General features: G+C 37.1%; 1 protein-coding gene across 1 annotated transcript; it reads right to left on the bottom strand.

Annotated features, from left to right (window-relative positions):
* Nucleotides 1-1,828: 1,828 nt before the first annotated feature.
* On the bottom strand, nt 1,829-9,327 carry LOC145502664 (uncharacterized). The gene is made up of 4 exons (XM_081482009.1): nt 8,429-9,327; nt 8,072-8,211; nt 6,734-6,796; nt 1,829-5,117 (listed from the first exon to the last, which is right to left on the bottom strand). The coding sequence occupies exons 2-4, from the start codon at nt 8,166-8,168 to the stop codon at nt 4,648-4,650; spliced, it is 630 nt and encodes a 209-aa protein (XP_081338135.1). The 5' UTR covers nt 8,169-8,211; nt 8,429-9,327; the 3' UTR covers nt 1,829-4,647.
* Nucleotides 9,328-15,929: the final 6,602 nt, after the last annotated feature.

Genomic DNA, 15,929 nt, shown 5'->3' with positions numbered 1-15,929 from the left:
ACTGCTCACCCATCATCTCCACCTCTTACCCCTTCCCCACCCCAATATTTTAGACCTGCCCAATTTTTGAGAAACCACATATCAGTAAGACATTTAGACAATCCATGTCATTATTTTATTTCCTCAGCAACATTTTTATTATTTTCTCAGCAACATCTCAGAGATGCAGTTGCAGTGACAGCTTTAAAAAAGTTTCATGGAAAATAATGAGTGAAAAACAAAGTGAAAGGAATAATGGCTGGGATTACAGCGAAGCTGAACTGGGTTGTAACTTTCAACAGGACACTGCAGGCAATGGGAAGGTCTGTTACAAATTCTACATCTCTGATACCAACAACAATCGCACAAATAACAGTTTAACTATACCATGTGTCTCAGAGTTTTATAGCTGTATGCAAAATTGTTTACAAGTTGACATAGTGAAAAGTAATCGAGTTGCTGTATCAGTCCATGAGAGATTCTTTAATGGTAAGCTACAACAGGCATATAAATATTCTGCAGTGAAATGGGCCACTTCCAAGTTTTTTTTTTTTTGCCTTTGTGTCAAAACAAGTCTCTACAATTGCTAAACCACTCATTTGAAAATGCTTCACCTGTGTATTCATTTTCAAACAAATCAAACTCGTTTTCATTTAAATAATTTTGTCCAAGGACTTGTCATGAAAGAGGCAAAAGGAGCTTGGAAATACCCTTGTGGATGGGTGTGGCAATGCAGATTGATAGTCCCAGAAATAGTTACGCACAAAACAAGACTATACTTGATGTGCATTTAACTGTGGTTATTTTCTAGTTTATAGTGAGTGTTTAAGTTGGACAAACTAGTTTAAAGAAAAATCAAAAATTCATTTCATCAGTTCCCATTTTCTTTTTTCAAAACTATTATTTACATGTGATGCATTTCGTTTGTCTCTGTAGCATTTGAAGATGACTGCGATGATGATGACTTTATGCTGTCCAACTGACTGGAACAAAATGCTTGCATGCACTCATTTTGGGAAGGGATGTATCTATGGACACTTCTGTGTAATTGTAACAGATAGGAAGGAACTCGACATCAGAAAACACAAGAATCCTTGCATCCTCACTGGGTTAATAAGTCTCAATCCACAGCATATGTAACCTTACCCATTTTGTCAGACAATCATTCCATGAGCTAACATCCATTAGTCCCGAAAACTTGCCTGCATGAAGTTTGCCGAACTGACTTCATTTGTGACGGGCAGTTCTTTTTTGTACTGATTGTGGAGTATTTAACAATTATTGGTTGAGGTTGAGCAAGTTATTGTGATTTGTCAGTGGTGGGCAGATCAGCTTACATTATTTTAATAATAATAATAATAATAATAATAATAATAATAATAATAATAATAATAATAATAATAATAATAATAATAAAAACAACATTTACAGAGGATTTTATAAGGCTGGTATTTTTTAGTCCCTGTTGGTTTTTCAAGTTTGAGCAAGGAAAGAAAAAAAGTTCAATCCACAATATTACTGTCATCTCCTGTTTGCAAGTGTGGTTGCAATTTGTTTCATACTCAGTCTTGCAGATATCTAACAATCCCACAATTTGATGTTCATGGCTATTTGTATGTAATAAAATGAAGTATTCTCCTGTTGTTTAAGTTTGTTGTTCTGTTCTTTTACCGGTGATTAAGTGCATGCAAGAGAGCTCTGAGACATTTCAAGACTTTTTTTAGTCACTCCATGAATATTGATCTCCATTGATACACAAACAATACAACTTGAAGACCCAAGAATCTGGTATTACCAAGAGAGATTTACTAAAAAATCATAAACATACAAAAAAGCCAACAAAACACAATCACGGCACTTGAGCCAACTTTATTTCGGCTTGACAACTTTTCCTGTACTTAGCCTACAAACTTCTTGAAATACACTTTGAAAAATAATTAAATTTCTCTTTTGTTTACCAATAAATACACTTCTGACTTTGGTTCTCAACACATTCTAAAAACTCCTATTTTTGTAAGGATGCAAATAGGTTATTTATAACTTCTTATAAAAGCTCACTCTGTGTTCTCAAGGTTTTTTGTGTGTACTACGTACTTCTGGAAGAGAAATGTAATTACTACAAATCAATTGGATTTCTTTTTTGTGAACATCTTCACAGTATCAAAGATTAACTGAAGATGAACTGTACATTAGGGAGCTTAAGCAAACCACGATGACGACAGCAACGAGAATGCCACCAAACAAAAGGTTTAATGAGCAAAACAATAGCTGTGCATGTGCGTTATAAATCTGTGCATTTCTTTGCCCTCCTCTGCAAAACAAGAACGTGAAATGATCAAGTTTTGCATAGTCTGAAGAATGCCAACAAAGATGGCTAATTTTTCGTAATTCCATTTGGAATTGAATACTGTCCTTGTATATTTAGCCTGAGCACATTTTCAGAGCCATTGGTTCACTAAACAGATCTAGACCATAGCGAATTTCGCTGGTAAAATATAAATTCATTTTTGACTAGGCGTCGTCCATGGCGTTGCCAAAGTTATTGCTGAAACTCCCTATTAAATTCTAAGAACATCATTAATCTAGTTCATGAATGAAATCAAATGCAGACAACAGGAAAAACAAGTCAACTATCCAATTAATAATAAGTGGTATAGTTTACTCAGCTCATTTCCCATAGTCTTGCCTAACCAAAATGTCGAAGACAAGAAAAAAAAGGATAATGCCTTTCTATGGATAAATCAAACTCATAAATGTTTTCAGTTGAAAATGTCTTTTTCTCCCCTAGCAGATGAATTTGATGTTTTAAAGAGACTCTAATGGCAGTTATTTATCTCATCTCTATTATGTTAACTCAGTTTTTTTCATTTGTAGCATTGTATCTGGTGTTACAGCTGATCAATTACCCTGGATACTATGATGTGAAATTAAACTGCTGGTAGCATTGTGAACACCAACTCTAAAACCAATAAGAGTGTTGAGATTGAACATTGCACTTTATCAAATCCATATTAATAATTTAAATTGGGAATTAAAAGAAAATGGAAATACAATCTCAGTTAAAGTTGGTGACTCATAGATAATGACCATGCCTTTTATATTCTATCACACTTAAAAAATATACATGCATTGTCAACTCTCTCTTAAAACAGAAATCAGTCCTGATATATGTTAAAATAATGACATAATATTTTGGACACAAGATAACTAAGACCATATTTAAACATTCCACTAGAAGGATAATGCCCCACAAATGACCTCATCAAATTGAATATTCTGTTCTAGTACATGAAGCCACAAACTGGTTACAATGTAAACATGGAATGCCTTCAAGTTGTTGAGATCACTGTTCAAAAAAAAAAAAAAAACTCGATGTATCATTAAGTTGCCATAACAAAATTACAAGGAAGGTAAACTTTAATGCAAGTCTATCCTGTTACCAAACAGGACAAAGTGTGATCTCTCCACCTCAATTCAACATTCTATTATTAAAAAAAAAAAAAAAAAACGTGGCAAATGAATATTGCCACAATGTCTTGAGGATCGACCTCTAAAATCACCACCTTGTCTTATTATGGGACAATACAAATATAATAATTTAATTTCCACCTAAAGCAGCTGAAAACAATGGTCATCAGAGAGATGCTGACTGTTACAACTTCCAAGTTAAATTTTCCAGAGAATAATAAAGCCACAAGTTAAAAAAAAAATGCAAACAACTTACACATACTAATTCATGTTGTTTCACTTGTGATGACACTTCTGGTCATATTCAAGAATGACTTTCATTAATTATTGTAGCCATAGCCTGACTTGAAATGTCAAACATTGATAAGTTTATTTTCTAACTCGACAAAGGGTGATTCAAAGTGAAAGTAAAGGTAAATCTTTATGTGAAAGAGGAAGTGCTTTGCCTTACTGGTAGCAGCATCAGCCAGAAATGTGCTTGGATTACAATATTTCAGTTTAAATTTGGAAGTTTGGAGTGAAAAATACCATTTGTTTACTATTACTGAAAATCACTCTCAAATATTAAGCAGTGCATTGCACTGAGTAGTTTACCTGTAAATGACCCATGATACAGAATGAGTATTGTTTTCATTAGGATTTAAAGGTCAAAAGGTAATAACCTCTCCTCCAAAAAAAAAAAAAAAAAGACTTAGCCTTCACTGGACATCATTCTAACCAATGTACTTGTCAGGTAAAATGTCGACACCAAATCAACTGTCAAAAGAAAGTACTAGTACATCTAATGCAAAATGCGAATGCTAGATGATTAACTATGCACTGAAATAACAAAAAAATGTCTACCTGGTGAGTCAAACAGTACCATAACAAGACATTATCCTCTGCAAAATTATCTGAAACTCTACTCAGAAGTTTAAAACAAGCAGCACTCAGGCTATACTACTATTGTTCTCTCTATTACTGGCAAACAATATATCAGGCCGATGTTAAACTGTAGCAAATCAGTAAAGTGCTACATCAACTTTAGCAAATTGTCTTGAAGAGCCCTTTACGATTATCACATAAAGGCAGATGTTTATACTACAATAAACATCACTTAAAATAATATTCACAAAACCCCACAGACACAGTTATAAGAGATTCTTTGGAATCAAATGTCAATATGGAATACGTTCAGTAGTAACTGTAGCTTTCATGACCTCACTCATCATCATCATTGGGACAGTCCCGTGCATAATGTCCAACCTCATTACATCTGTAACACGTAACCCAGTCATAATTGCCATTCTTCTCTGTGCAGTCACGCTTTAAGTGGCCAGGCTTTCCACAGTTGTAACAGGTCTGACTTTCAAGAGTACAGTCACGGGCAAAGTGACCAGCTTTGTTACACTTGTAGCAGATTGTGTTGTCTTGTTCACAATCTCTAGCAAAATGGCCAGTTTTGCCACAGCGATAGCATTTTACACCACAGTCACGAGCAAAGTGGCCCTCCTTTCCACACTTGTAGCAGGCACTCTCAGACTTGTAGTCATCTCCTCTACTATCAGCCTCTGGGCAATCTCTGGAGAGGTGGCCTTTTTGCCTACAGGTGTAGCACTCCCTACCTGAATCACCACTTGGACAATCTCTTTGGAGGTGACCCTTTTGCCCACAAGTAAAGCATTCAGAATCTGACAATCACAACATCAGTTGTAAATTTCATGGTATGGTTAAGTCTGCATTCTAATCTAGTAGTCTATCAGGCTGGTAGTTCTCTTCCATTTCTGTAGGATAAAGCACCAAGGAGTACTCCACACCCCCCCTGGATGAGATGCTAGTCCAACACAGGGTTACCCCACCATTAAATTTGTCAGTACCCATTTAAACCCCTGAGTGGAAAGAGGCAATCTGATGACATTTGAGTGTCTTATCCAAGAACCACAATGGCCCCAGAAAGGGCTCAAAGCCAGACTGCTTGATCCAGAGTCAAACACACTACACATTATGCAACCACACCTCTCACAATGGGCTGTCACAAAACTCCGGCAAATTTTACATGCAGTTTTACGCTAAACCGCAATTAAAAAACAAATTGCAAGTATTATGACAAAACCTAAATGACATTTAATTTTGCTCACTGCACTGTCAGTGTCAGACATTACAACTTCTCAGGTGAGTGTCAATGATTATTATTATTATCACCTACAGCCTTAGGTTGCTATACACAGTGTTTCAGCCAGAAAATTTTACTTGAGGGCCACAGTGGCACCTGAAGACCTTTTTTAGGGGCCAATTTTTTAGGAAAGGGGCCAATAAATAAAAAGGGCCAATAAATCGAGAGCTGCAGAAGGAAAAAATGCATCAGGGTACCAAGGAAAATAAAGTCATTTATTAGGATGTATTGTTTTTCTGGGGGCCACCTCTGATTGCAATGCGGGATTCCCACAATGGCGCGGTCTGGCGGAAACACGGTATACATTGTTCCTAGTTTGTATTGGCTGATCAAAAATGGCACTCTTATGATTTTCAGGCTAAGGTAATCTGCAGATGTCTAAGGTAACTTTCAGAGTGATTAGTTTTGTACCTGTCTTTTTCCAACGACCAACCAACCATTTTTTTGCCAACAAATAACAAACAAGTAATAATGGGAATGAAATCCACTCCCTTCTACTTTCTAAGTACAGTAGAACGCCCTTAATACGGTCACCAAACCGGCCATGAAAATTTGGCCATATTAAAGGGGTGGCCGTATTAACAGGGTAGCGTTGTTTCATGACTGGCCTAAATTGAGTGACGCTAATTATTACTCCTCTAAACAACTTTTCTTTAATAACCATTGGAATGCAGCTATATGCACTTTTTAAAAAAATGAAACTTCAATCAGTACATACACTATTAACAATGGAAGATGAACATAATTGATTTGAGTGGCTGTATAAACAGATAAAATTATAACGGATTATACAAGTTGGGATTTCAGAATGTGGCTGTTGGCCATATTAACAGGGTGGCTGCTTTATGGGGTGTTCTTATAACAAAATGTATGGGGATTTTGCCTCGACAAAAAAGGTGACTGCAATAACAAGGTGACAGTAAGGCAGGGTTCCACTATACTTAAATTTTGAAGAATAAGAAAGGTAATAAGTACAAAAACCATTCTATTGTAGTCCTTTATTGCCATTAAATTTGAAGTCTACTGCGTCAAACCAAAAAATAATAAAGTTAAATTAAGGCTGGTCACGGACTGTCACCTACAAACCCAGGGTGAAAGAAAGCAAAGAGGAGAAAATTCATTGACAAGACTTACCTTTCTTTTTGGGGCAGTTTTTGGAAATGTGCCCAGTTCCCCCACACAAATAACAACTTCTGTCTACAAAAACAAGTAACAATCATTGTTACAATTTACTTCTCTAGGTCTAACTGTTTACAGTTTATGAAAGGACCAAAAAATTCTGATAACACCTTCCCTCCATCTCTACTTGTTTCTAGTTCATGGAGGTACCATAAAATTTCAATAATAAGCTCTCCCCAGGTATCTTGTATGCAGTGGGAAGTTTTATGCACGTATCAAGACATTTGACATTTTGCCTAAGCATTTCAGTTGCTTTCTCTAGAGACCACCCTGCCCCTTAAAGTAACAGAGGTCATTATTTTTCAGTGGGGGGCTTATTATCAGAATTTAATAGTAACTGTAAATGGTGATAATTTTACAGCTTACATGTAGATTTAGTTCAAGAGGCAGAAGGCCTCATTTAAAAGTCAGTCAAAATCACACGCATCAATTTTAACCTTTGTTGTGGTTGACCGTCTAATCATAGAATCATGACGGTGAAACAAACTGCAGCAAGGCCTACTTGACTTTGCAAAACCCAAGAGTCTAGGGAGACCATGTTCAGACTGAAGGTATTGTTTGTTTGTGATACATAAAGCAGAAATTAGAATTAAATATGAACACGAACAAAAGCTGTACCCTTGAGAGAGTTACTGACATTACCACAGATGGGGTACTGGTACTGTTCAACATAAGGTAACAAACAACCTGCTCCAACACACGCACGCCTCCATAAAGTACGAGCAGGAAATGTTTTGTTAGTGAATCATGAGTAATGCACTTGCTTAATGAATTCTACCTCCTGCCGCGACCAAAGATTGTACTTGAAAATACGTAAGCAAGAGGACAGCTTTGCTTTACTGACAAAGTTGCCGAGAAATTCGTATCAGAACGATTTCATGACAGCTATTTAAATATTTACACTTACTTCCTTAGGAACACGTTTACAACCGAACGTAATTAAGTCTTAAGTAAGCTCAGTACTGGAAAGTGACCTAAGAACCGAATCCCTTGGAGTCAAGCGTTCGTTGTCTGTCTTGCAGTGCCCAGATATCACAAGAAAAACAAATAATGAAAACCAATACAGGTATGAATGAATGAAATCAATCGTTTACGCTTGCCTTCCTCGTGTAACCAAAAACACAATGGCATAGTGGCATCGATGTAGAAAGTGTCTGGTTCTACCCGTTCTAAACCATGTGCATATTTTGTAATATTATATGCATACACATTACTGTTTCAGATGAATTTTTTCCAACACCAAAGCCGTTTTAACGCAAGATATATCGTAATGAAAAGGTGATCGACACTCACCTCCAAAGCTGGCCCCACCACTACTATCCGTAGAAGTACATTCTTTGGCAAAATGTCCTGGTTTTCCACATTTGTAGCACTTTGATCTCGAACCCATCGTTAACAAGAGACAGGAATCGAGAATATTATGTCAACTAAGCCTGTAAGAGAAGATTACAGAACGTAGCTTTGTTGGATAACCGTTAAAGGCGGTTCATAAAGTCCAGTATCCGCTGTGTGTGAATCCTTGTGAGTATCCGAAGACTGTACGCAACCGTGTTGAACTCGCGGGAAGGAAAGAATTCATGAAGGATTCACAAATTCCCTCATCTGTTAACAGACCTTAAATGACAAAAATTATGAAAACCTAGAACCTACCAATAATCGAAGAAAGAACGTCTCGTTTCTCTACCCGTGCAACAAAATTATCCACGTGCTTCAAAATGTACAAATACGCCCGAAAGCCTTGTTGGGTAAATGCATTCTCGTCCCCAGTGCTACTCATCTTAAGATGTCCCCGACCACGTGACCAAAAGAAACGGAGGCTCTGGGGACGAGAATGGGGCAAGTGTCCATTCTCGTCCCCAGAGCCTCCGTTTCTTTTGGTCACGTGGTCGGAGAAACGGAGGGTTCTGGTTGGTTCTGGTAGCAGCCATTACCGGATGTCGGTAAATCACGGACATCCGGTAACGCATGCGTAATTTTGGCCTTCATATCTGCTCATGCTCAGAAACTAATCCTGAGGGAGGGGAGAGAGGAATAGAGTGTACTCTTCGGATGTAAACAGATCGGAACATTGACATGTGTTTTCACTTCGCTGTAGTTTAAATAGGTGATTTAAAGTTAAAGAGAGAGTAGAAAGCGGCCTTAAATGCCGTCGCCGCTTCAACCACGATTGCAAGCTTGTCTAATATTTTACCAACGGATTTCGCTGCGCATTTTGTGGTGGACCGTCTAGAAAAATTCAGGGATCGATAGCTGTGTTCTTGTTGTTTCTTCTCTTCATATTCGGTAAAAAGGAGAAGTTTAAAGAGCGAGGTGCAGTTGTTAAAGCTTTCAAGCAAAGTAATCAGGATACCACATGTATTACGTCTATCGATGACACGGTGAAATTTGTTTATGGACACACGGAAGCGTTTGTGAAAATCAGCCGTGGAAATTGCATCACTGACCAGAGGATTTAAATATACGCCGTGCTGATAGATAAAGGGAGAATTTTTTAATGGTAAGAACTATTTACTTCCTGGTTATCTACATAGGTTTGTAAGCTGCAGCGGAATAAAAAATCTGTTGAACTCAGGAAAGTTTTGTTGTATTGGAGTTTTGCTCATCTTTCCTTGCAAGGAATGTAATAAAGGTGCTCACTTTCATATGATCTATCGTGCCCTCATTTTTTCAAGTAACCCCATTCTGTTCTGTTTTTTTTCTTTACAAAAAAGGGTCTTACACAATCATTTAACTGTCAAATTAAATCAATCAATCAACTTTTATTGTGCACTATTTACAGAATTAATTTACATCAGTATTATAATTAAATAAATATGAGAAGAGAAATCTATTTTGCATATGGCTATGGAAAGAAAAAAAAAAGTATGTGTGTTGTAACCGGGGTATAGGGAAAAAATTGGTTTTTGAAGTGGTTACTACCGTGTTAAGGTAAACGCAGTGAAACAAAAAATAATAAAAGTCCTACGCCAGTTGTTATTGAGTGGTTATATATGTCTGCTGGGGGCTTCCATAATGGCTCTGCAGCAATTTTAATTAGCTTATTTGGAACATCTAATGATGATTTTTGTACATTCAGGCTTGAGAAAAGCCTGGTCACCTGAGCTTCTGCAACTGGAGACATCACAAAACTAGATATAGGGCTATTCCCACCATTTTCTCCCCCAACCCCCACTGCTTTTGTTGATATAATTTTTTTTGTTCATTTTATACCTTTCAATCAGCTTATATAAAGCTTAATCTTTTGGGTGCTTTCAACAACAACAATAACAACAATTTATTTCAGTATTCCCATATGAGTACATGGTGTTACCAAAAATATAAAACAGCCAAAATGATGTAACCATAAAATTAGTATTTGGCATTGGTATACATGTAGAGGTGCCTGGTGTGAAGAGAGTGATTCATATTGGTGTGCCACAGTGCACATTATGGAAGATTTTTTTTTAGGAAACTGGATGAACAAAATGAATGGGAAATAATGCAATATTCGTGTTACTTCATGCTAATAATAAGGCTCTTCAGCCTGTTATTTAACCATGTACAACAACAAATCTCGAATGCATACTTTCTACTTCTTGTGGTTGATCAGAACATCAACCACATAGCTTTACAATTAACAATGGTTCTATCTCCATCTCCTTTTTGTCAGTATTATTTATTGAACTGCAAGAGCAACATTCCTATTTGAATTATCCATATATTGTTATCCTTCGAAGAGTTTGTGTTACACTATTATGGTCTGAAAATTAACAAAGAATAGTAAATAATGGCAGGAAATAAAAAATCTTTCAAAGGCTAACCAAAAGATTACGATATTTTTCTTATGGGGATATGAATGTAACTCTGTACACCTATAATGTTTGATTTGTTTTTAGTAGAGTTTCCACATTACATTTGGAAACCCACTAGTCTGATGATTCGTTCATCAGTTATATAAATAATAATTATTGCCTCCATATTAATTTTGTTCACAGTTATTTGCATTGATGATAAATTATTGTTATTTACTGATTAATGTTATTGTGAAGGAGTAAAGTTTTGCTAATTGCAGTTGCTTCCTAACTAAAGTGGGGAGAGAGGAAAGGTTTGTTCGTGTTTGTTTTGGGGGGGAGACTATAGGGGAGGTCTCAATAATTAAAGAGAGGGGAGCTAAAAAACAGATATTATATATATCTATAACAGCAGAAGCTTCTTAACAGGTACACGTAGTAACAGATACATACATAACAATCTGTGGAAGAAACAAACCAAATTTCATGTTCAGACCATTTGCTACATCATCCAAGTACATAGCAGAGTATTATAACACGGACCTTTGACTCATTTGGGCAATTTAACATCATTCAATACATTTTGGACTGCTAGAATCTGATCTGCTTGATCTTTCAGAGAGAGAAAACTCACCTTCGGATTTCCAGTGCCACATTTGCTCAGCAACAGTGATATTTCTTCGTCTTTTCACCAGGTTCTAAGTTTCCTTTTGAGCTTTTCATAAAGGAAGACAAACGTTTTTTGAAACCCACTGCCGATTCGAATTTAATTTTATGATTTCTTGGGGTATGGTCAGCGACAAAGTAATTGTTGTATTAGCTGGTTGATTCTCAGAGTTTTAAACGTTTCTTCCCACCTTCTCGGCTGCTACAACAAAGGACGATGATTACGATCGAGAATTACATCGTTGCAGGCGATGTACTTCTTTGGTTACGTGAAAAATTTTACGATTCCTTCGGATCGATCGGGAATGGTCACCATTTGTTTTGCTTTTTTTTCGTAAAGCGCGCCTGTGTCAACTGAGCGAAGGTGCTGCCATTCGGGCCGGAAGTAAAATGGAATGCGTAGAGCTTTGTAATTTTGACTTCTGCTGCGCATTCATTTTTTGTCAGCCAATGAAAAAATTCGAATTTTTGGGTGCATACAGAGCTACTCGTGAACAACATTTTAGGACGAGTAGAACTGGGGACGAGAATGATGCGAAGTCTTGTACCGTTGCAGTTATGTCCTATGTAGCAGACATGTCCTCTGACGTAATGTGATATACGGAGCCAATCATATCATGCGTTCTATCTAATAACACGCAGCATAAGACTGGTAACTAAACTCCGTTGCAGTTCGGTCTTTTGGACGGGGGTAGCGTTCGGAAGCAGTATTTGACTTTGTATGTCTTTACTCTGAACCAGAGTGACTCTGAACGTAAATATGCAGCGACTATTTGCAAGAATGGCATTTACCTCACAAGATTCCTATCGGAAATTGACCACTTAGTGTATTTTCAGTTTCAAATTTTCAACATGAAAGTTTTGATCGAAGATTTAAACAGTGGTTGCTCTCCGGTTTGCGAACTGCGTGTTCCCGGCCAGCCAATATTAAACTCCGCGCTTTGATTATCCTCAAATTATTCAGATTGTTTAATGATATTACAGAGGCAAAACAATTTCTGAGAAGCAGTGTAACCAATTTTAGTTTCGGTGCTGTAAAACTACCACTCAATCTGCGCAATATTTCTCTATTCCCAATCTTGTCACTCACACGAAATCCGGTTCGCGAAAGCCCTCTTCTCAGTATAAGTTTGTTGAGGCTGACTGAACCTTTTTGGGTAAGCCGTCTCCTGTAGCATCGAACATTTATTACAGAAATTTTCTTGTCGAGTAGATTTTTATGGCCGGAGTGCTTTCTAACTGTTCCTAGTTCGCTTTGCTTTACAAAACAGCAGTAGTAGTCAAAAAACCACAGAGCACTTTGTGGCCTATTGAAAACACCACAGAGCGCTTTGTGGCCTACTCAAAACACCACAGAGCGCTTTGTGGCCTATTCAAAACACCACAAAGCGCTATGTGGTGTTTTATTTTGGGATTTAACACTGAAAACTGGATGGCTCGTTGACTCGCAAATATCTCACAGCTATTTTCTGAAATAATTTGGTTTTTCCAACTTTTCACACCACAAAGCACTTTGTGGCCTATTCAAAACACCACAAAGCGCTTCGTGGTCGTCATCGTAATCATAGCGATTCTGTCAGTGGAAATTATACTATGTGGATAAAACTGGCAGAGGGGCTCTCTTATTTTGACAGGGAGGTTGGCAAGATTTTCGCACCACCCCTTACATTAATCATGCATGCAATTTTTTGACTGACTCGTTCTTTTCACGATTGCTGTTTGAGTATAATGTGATAGTTTGAGATAGTTGCATACATAATTAATGTATGGCGCTGTACGGAAATCGTACCTGGAGGTTAGCCGAGTGCTCTTAAAGAAACCTCTGAAAGGAACCAATAGATTTTCGCAAACGTGCTGAGCAAGGTTATGTTGAACACTATTTCAGTTTTTGTTTTTAGAAAGAAATATCACCGAACCTCCGATATAAGACTTGATACCCTTAAAAGTACTCGTTATGGTTATCAGAGAGAGCACTGACTGCTAATGAGATTTGCATTCCTGGGATCGGCTGGAACTAGCTACAACGGGTACGTGTTATTGACCGGGAGAGACGATGAAATGAAAGCAGAAGGTTGAAAATTAGGAATTCAGTGATACCTCAACCTATCACTTGTTTCGGTTAGAGAATCTTAGAGGGATTTATTATGTTCATTGATTTATAGCTCTATTGTTAGTCCTCGTTTGTAGGCACACCCCTCAGGAATTTAGCATTGAACATGGAATGAAACTTTAGTCGGATACTGATATGGGTATTTCTTTTTTTAACAAGTCTATGGATCTCGCCGTAACATTGCAAGGCGAAGAACTCGACCAATGTTTTACCAACACGGACCTCATACTAGTTCAATAACATAATTCAGTTATGACAAAGAAGATTACAAATCTTTTTTTATTTATTTATGGCTAGACTGGAATTTATAGAACTGGTGTTTTCATGAGCAGGTATAATTACCATTATCACTATCAACTGGAATCTTATAGATCTTTCTACACACGGGCGAACCAAAACAATCTGACTTGTGACCTTGAATTAATTGGCTTGAATTATCTGCAATGCTCACGTATGATACAAACCGTTGCTTTATCCAAACATTTTCGAAAATTATATTTTAGGGCATGTTTTTAGCCTGTGTTGTAAAACCACTATAATCTTGAGATTTGTATTGTTACAAAGGCAAAATAACCAAAGTTAGAATTAGTTTGTGAAATTCTATTTTTGACAGATAAATGCCTTTTGGACATACTAATATAATACTTATCATTGCATTTACAGTGGTGCACTTCTAACACAGACCACCAAACTAATTTTTTTTCATCATTTTTTGACATGTTTTCAACAACTTTCCTATGGCTTCCATTCAAATCTGGCAAATCCAAATTATGAAAAGAAATGTGAAAGGTGGAGTTGTCGACTGATCAACAGGTTACATGATGCTTGATATTTTCACCATTCATGCATTTTGATTAGCTTATTTAAACCAAGGAAGGTGGACACAGTTAGTCAGGCACGACTGTGGCTGGGTTCTTATTACAAAGATGAAAAGTTCTGTCACTCTTTTGTCCCTTAAATCTAGATCCAACAAACTAGTCACAGGCAACACAGTGATTTGTGGTTCATTTAGTAAAAAAAAAAAGTAATGACATATTTTCTTCAGCCTTTGAGCTTGGGCTAATTTGAATAAGCTGTTGTAAATGTAGAACAATCAAAACAATTTCAGACTCATCCTCTATTTACTTAATTATTACTTATTAATACATCTGTTAAAGAAATCCTGATAAAAATTTAAAAAATCTACGAAATAAATACTGATTTTATCACTGTCACTAAACTCATCCTCTATTAACTTTCTGTAGAGGTGTTCATCGTCATTGTCTTGTTCTTCTTGATCCTCTTGTCCTTCTTCTTCTTCTTTGTCTTCTTCTAACTCCCCCTCCTCCTCATCGATCATATCATCTAATGCCTCCAGGTATGGTTTGGCCAGGCTATTAAAAATATGGAGATGGATTTACTTCATTAATAGACACAACAATATTGTGGAAAACTGAAACTTTCTGTGAAGGGGCTTGTTACGGCTATTTCGTGTTTTCTTTGTGTCCTTTTTTGTTCCGTATGTTAATGTATTTTTTCACATTCTGCATGCTTTTTTTCTCGCGTCGTATGTAAATTTCGTTGCGTATATATTTGTGTTATCCTTTCATGTTCGTTTAGTGCTAGTTTATCGTCCGGTACACTTGTATCTTCTTGGTTCCCTGAACCCCGTTGCCAGCATTTTGGTAAGCCGTTTAGTTTATCGTCTGTTTGTGTTTTCCTCTTAGTTTTCTGCCGTCTTCAGTTAGTTATTTGTAGTAATTCGTTTCATGTTTATCTTTAGGAATTTACCTTCCTCCTACGGAAAGTGAAATAAATTTGCTGGACTAATTGAAACTCGCTTTAAGTTGTGTCTTAAGTCGGCCCTTTGCCTCTTCAGGGCCCATTTCTTGAAACTTCCTGCTATTCAAGAGCTTGTCAACTTACAAGGACCGTTTTCAGGCTGCTGCTTTGGGCCCAAAGCACCAAACTACCTAATGAAACTGAAATCAGTTTTTAAAAAGAGCATTGGAATTACAATCTTAAGTACAACAGTAATATTATTATAATTCAAATTATATGAGTAATAACGAAGAGGCAAGATTTGCTGTTACTCCGAGTTTAAATATTCATACTGTATTTTGAAAGTGGAAGTTTTTTCACGAGGAATGTGATCGCCTTAAAGAGATCTTTTCCCGACTGTGCTATCCTGACGACCTTGTGCAGTCAATCATTCGCAGATTTATTGAATCAAAAGTGTCCGAGGATTCACATACTCGAGTGGCTGATAAAAGAGAAGCCCCAGTCAGAATCGTGTTGCCCTACAAGGACCAGAAATCTGCAAACGTAGTACGTAAACAGCTGGCTGACCTCAGTCGGAAGATCAACGCAGATATTAACCCAGTTTACACAAGTAGAAAGATCAAGGATGAAATTAAGGTCAGGGAAGACAAGCAGCCTCTTGTTAGTCAACAATGCGTGGTGTATTCATTTCAGTGTGGCCTGTGTGATGCAGGCTATGTCGGTTACACGTGCCGACACCCACACCAACGAATTGAAGAACACAAAGAATCGGCAATCGGAAACCACCTCAGAGAGCAGCACGATATGGAGCCAGAAGACATCGCACAGAGTTTTCGAATCTTAA

Source organism: Orbicella franksi, chromosome 11 (assembly GCF_964199315.1).
Source record: "Orbicella franksi chromosome 11, jaOrbFran1.1, whole genome shotgun sequence".
Taxonomy (NCBI): domain Eukaryota; kingdom Metazoa; phylum Cnidaria; class Anthozoa; order Scleractinia; family Merulinidae; genus Orbicella; species Orbicella franksi.
Note: the sequence above shows the minus strand (reverse complement) of the source record. Positions and strands in the feature narration are given on the sequence as shown.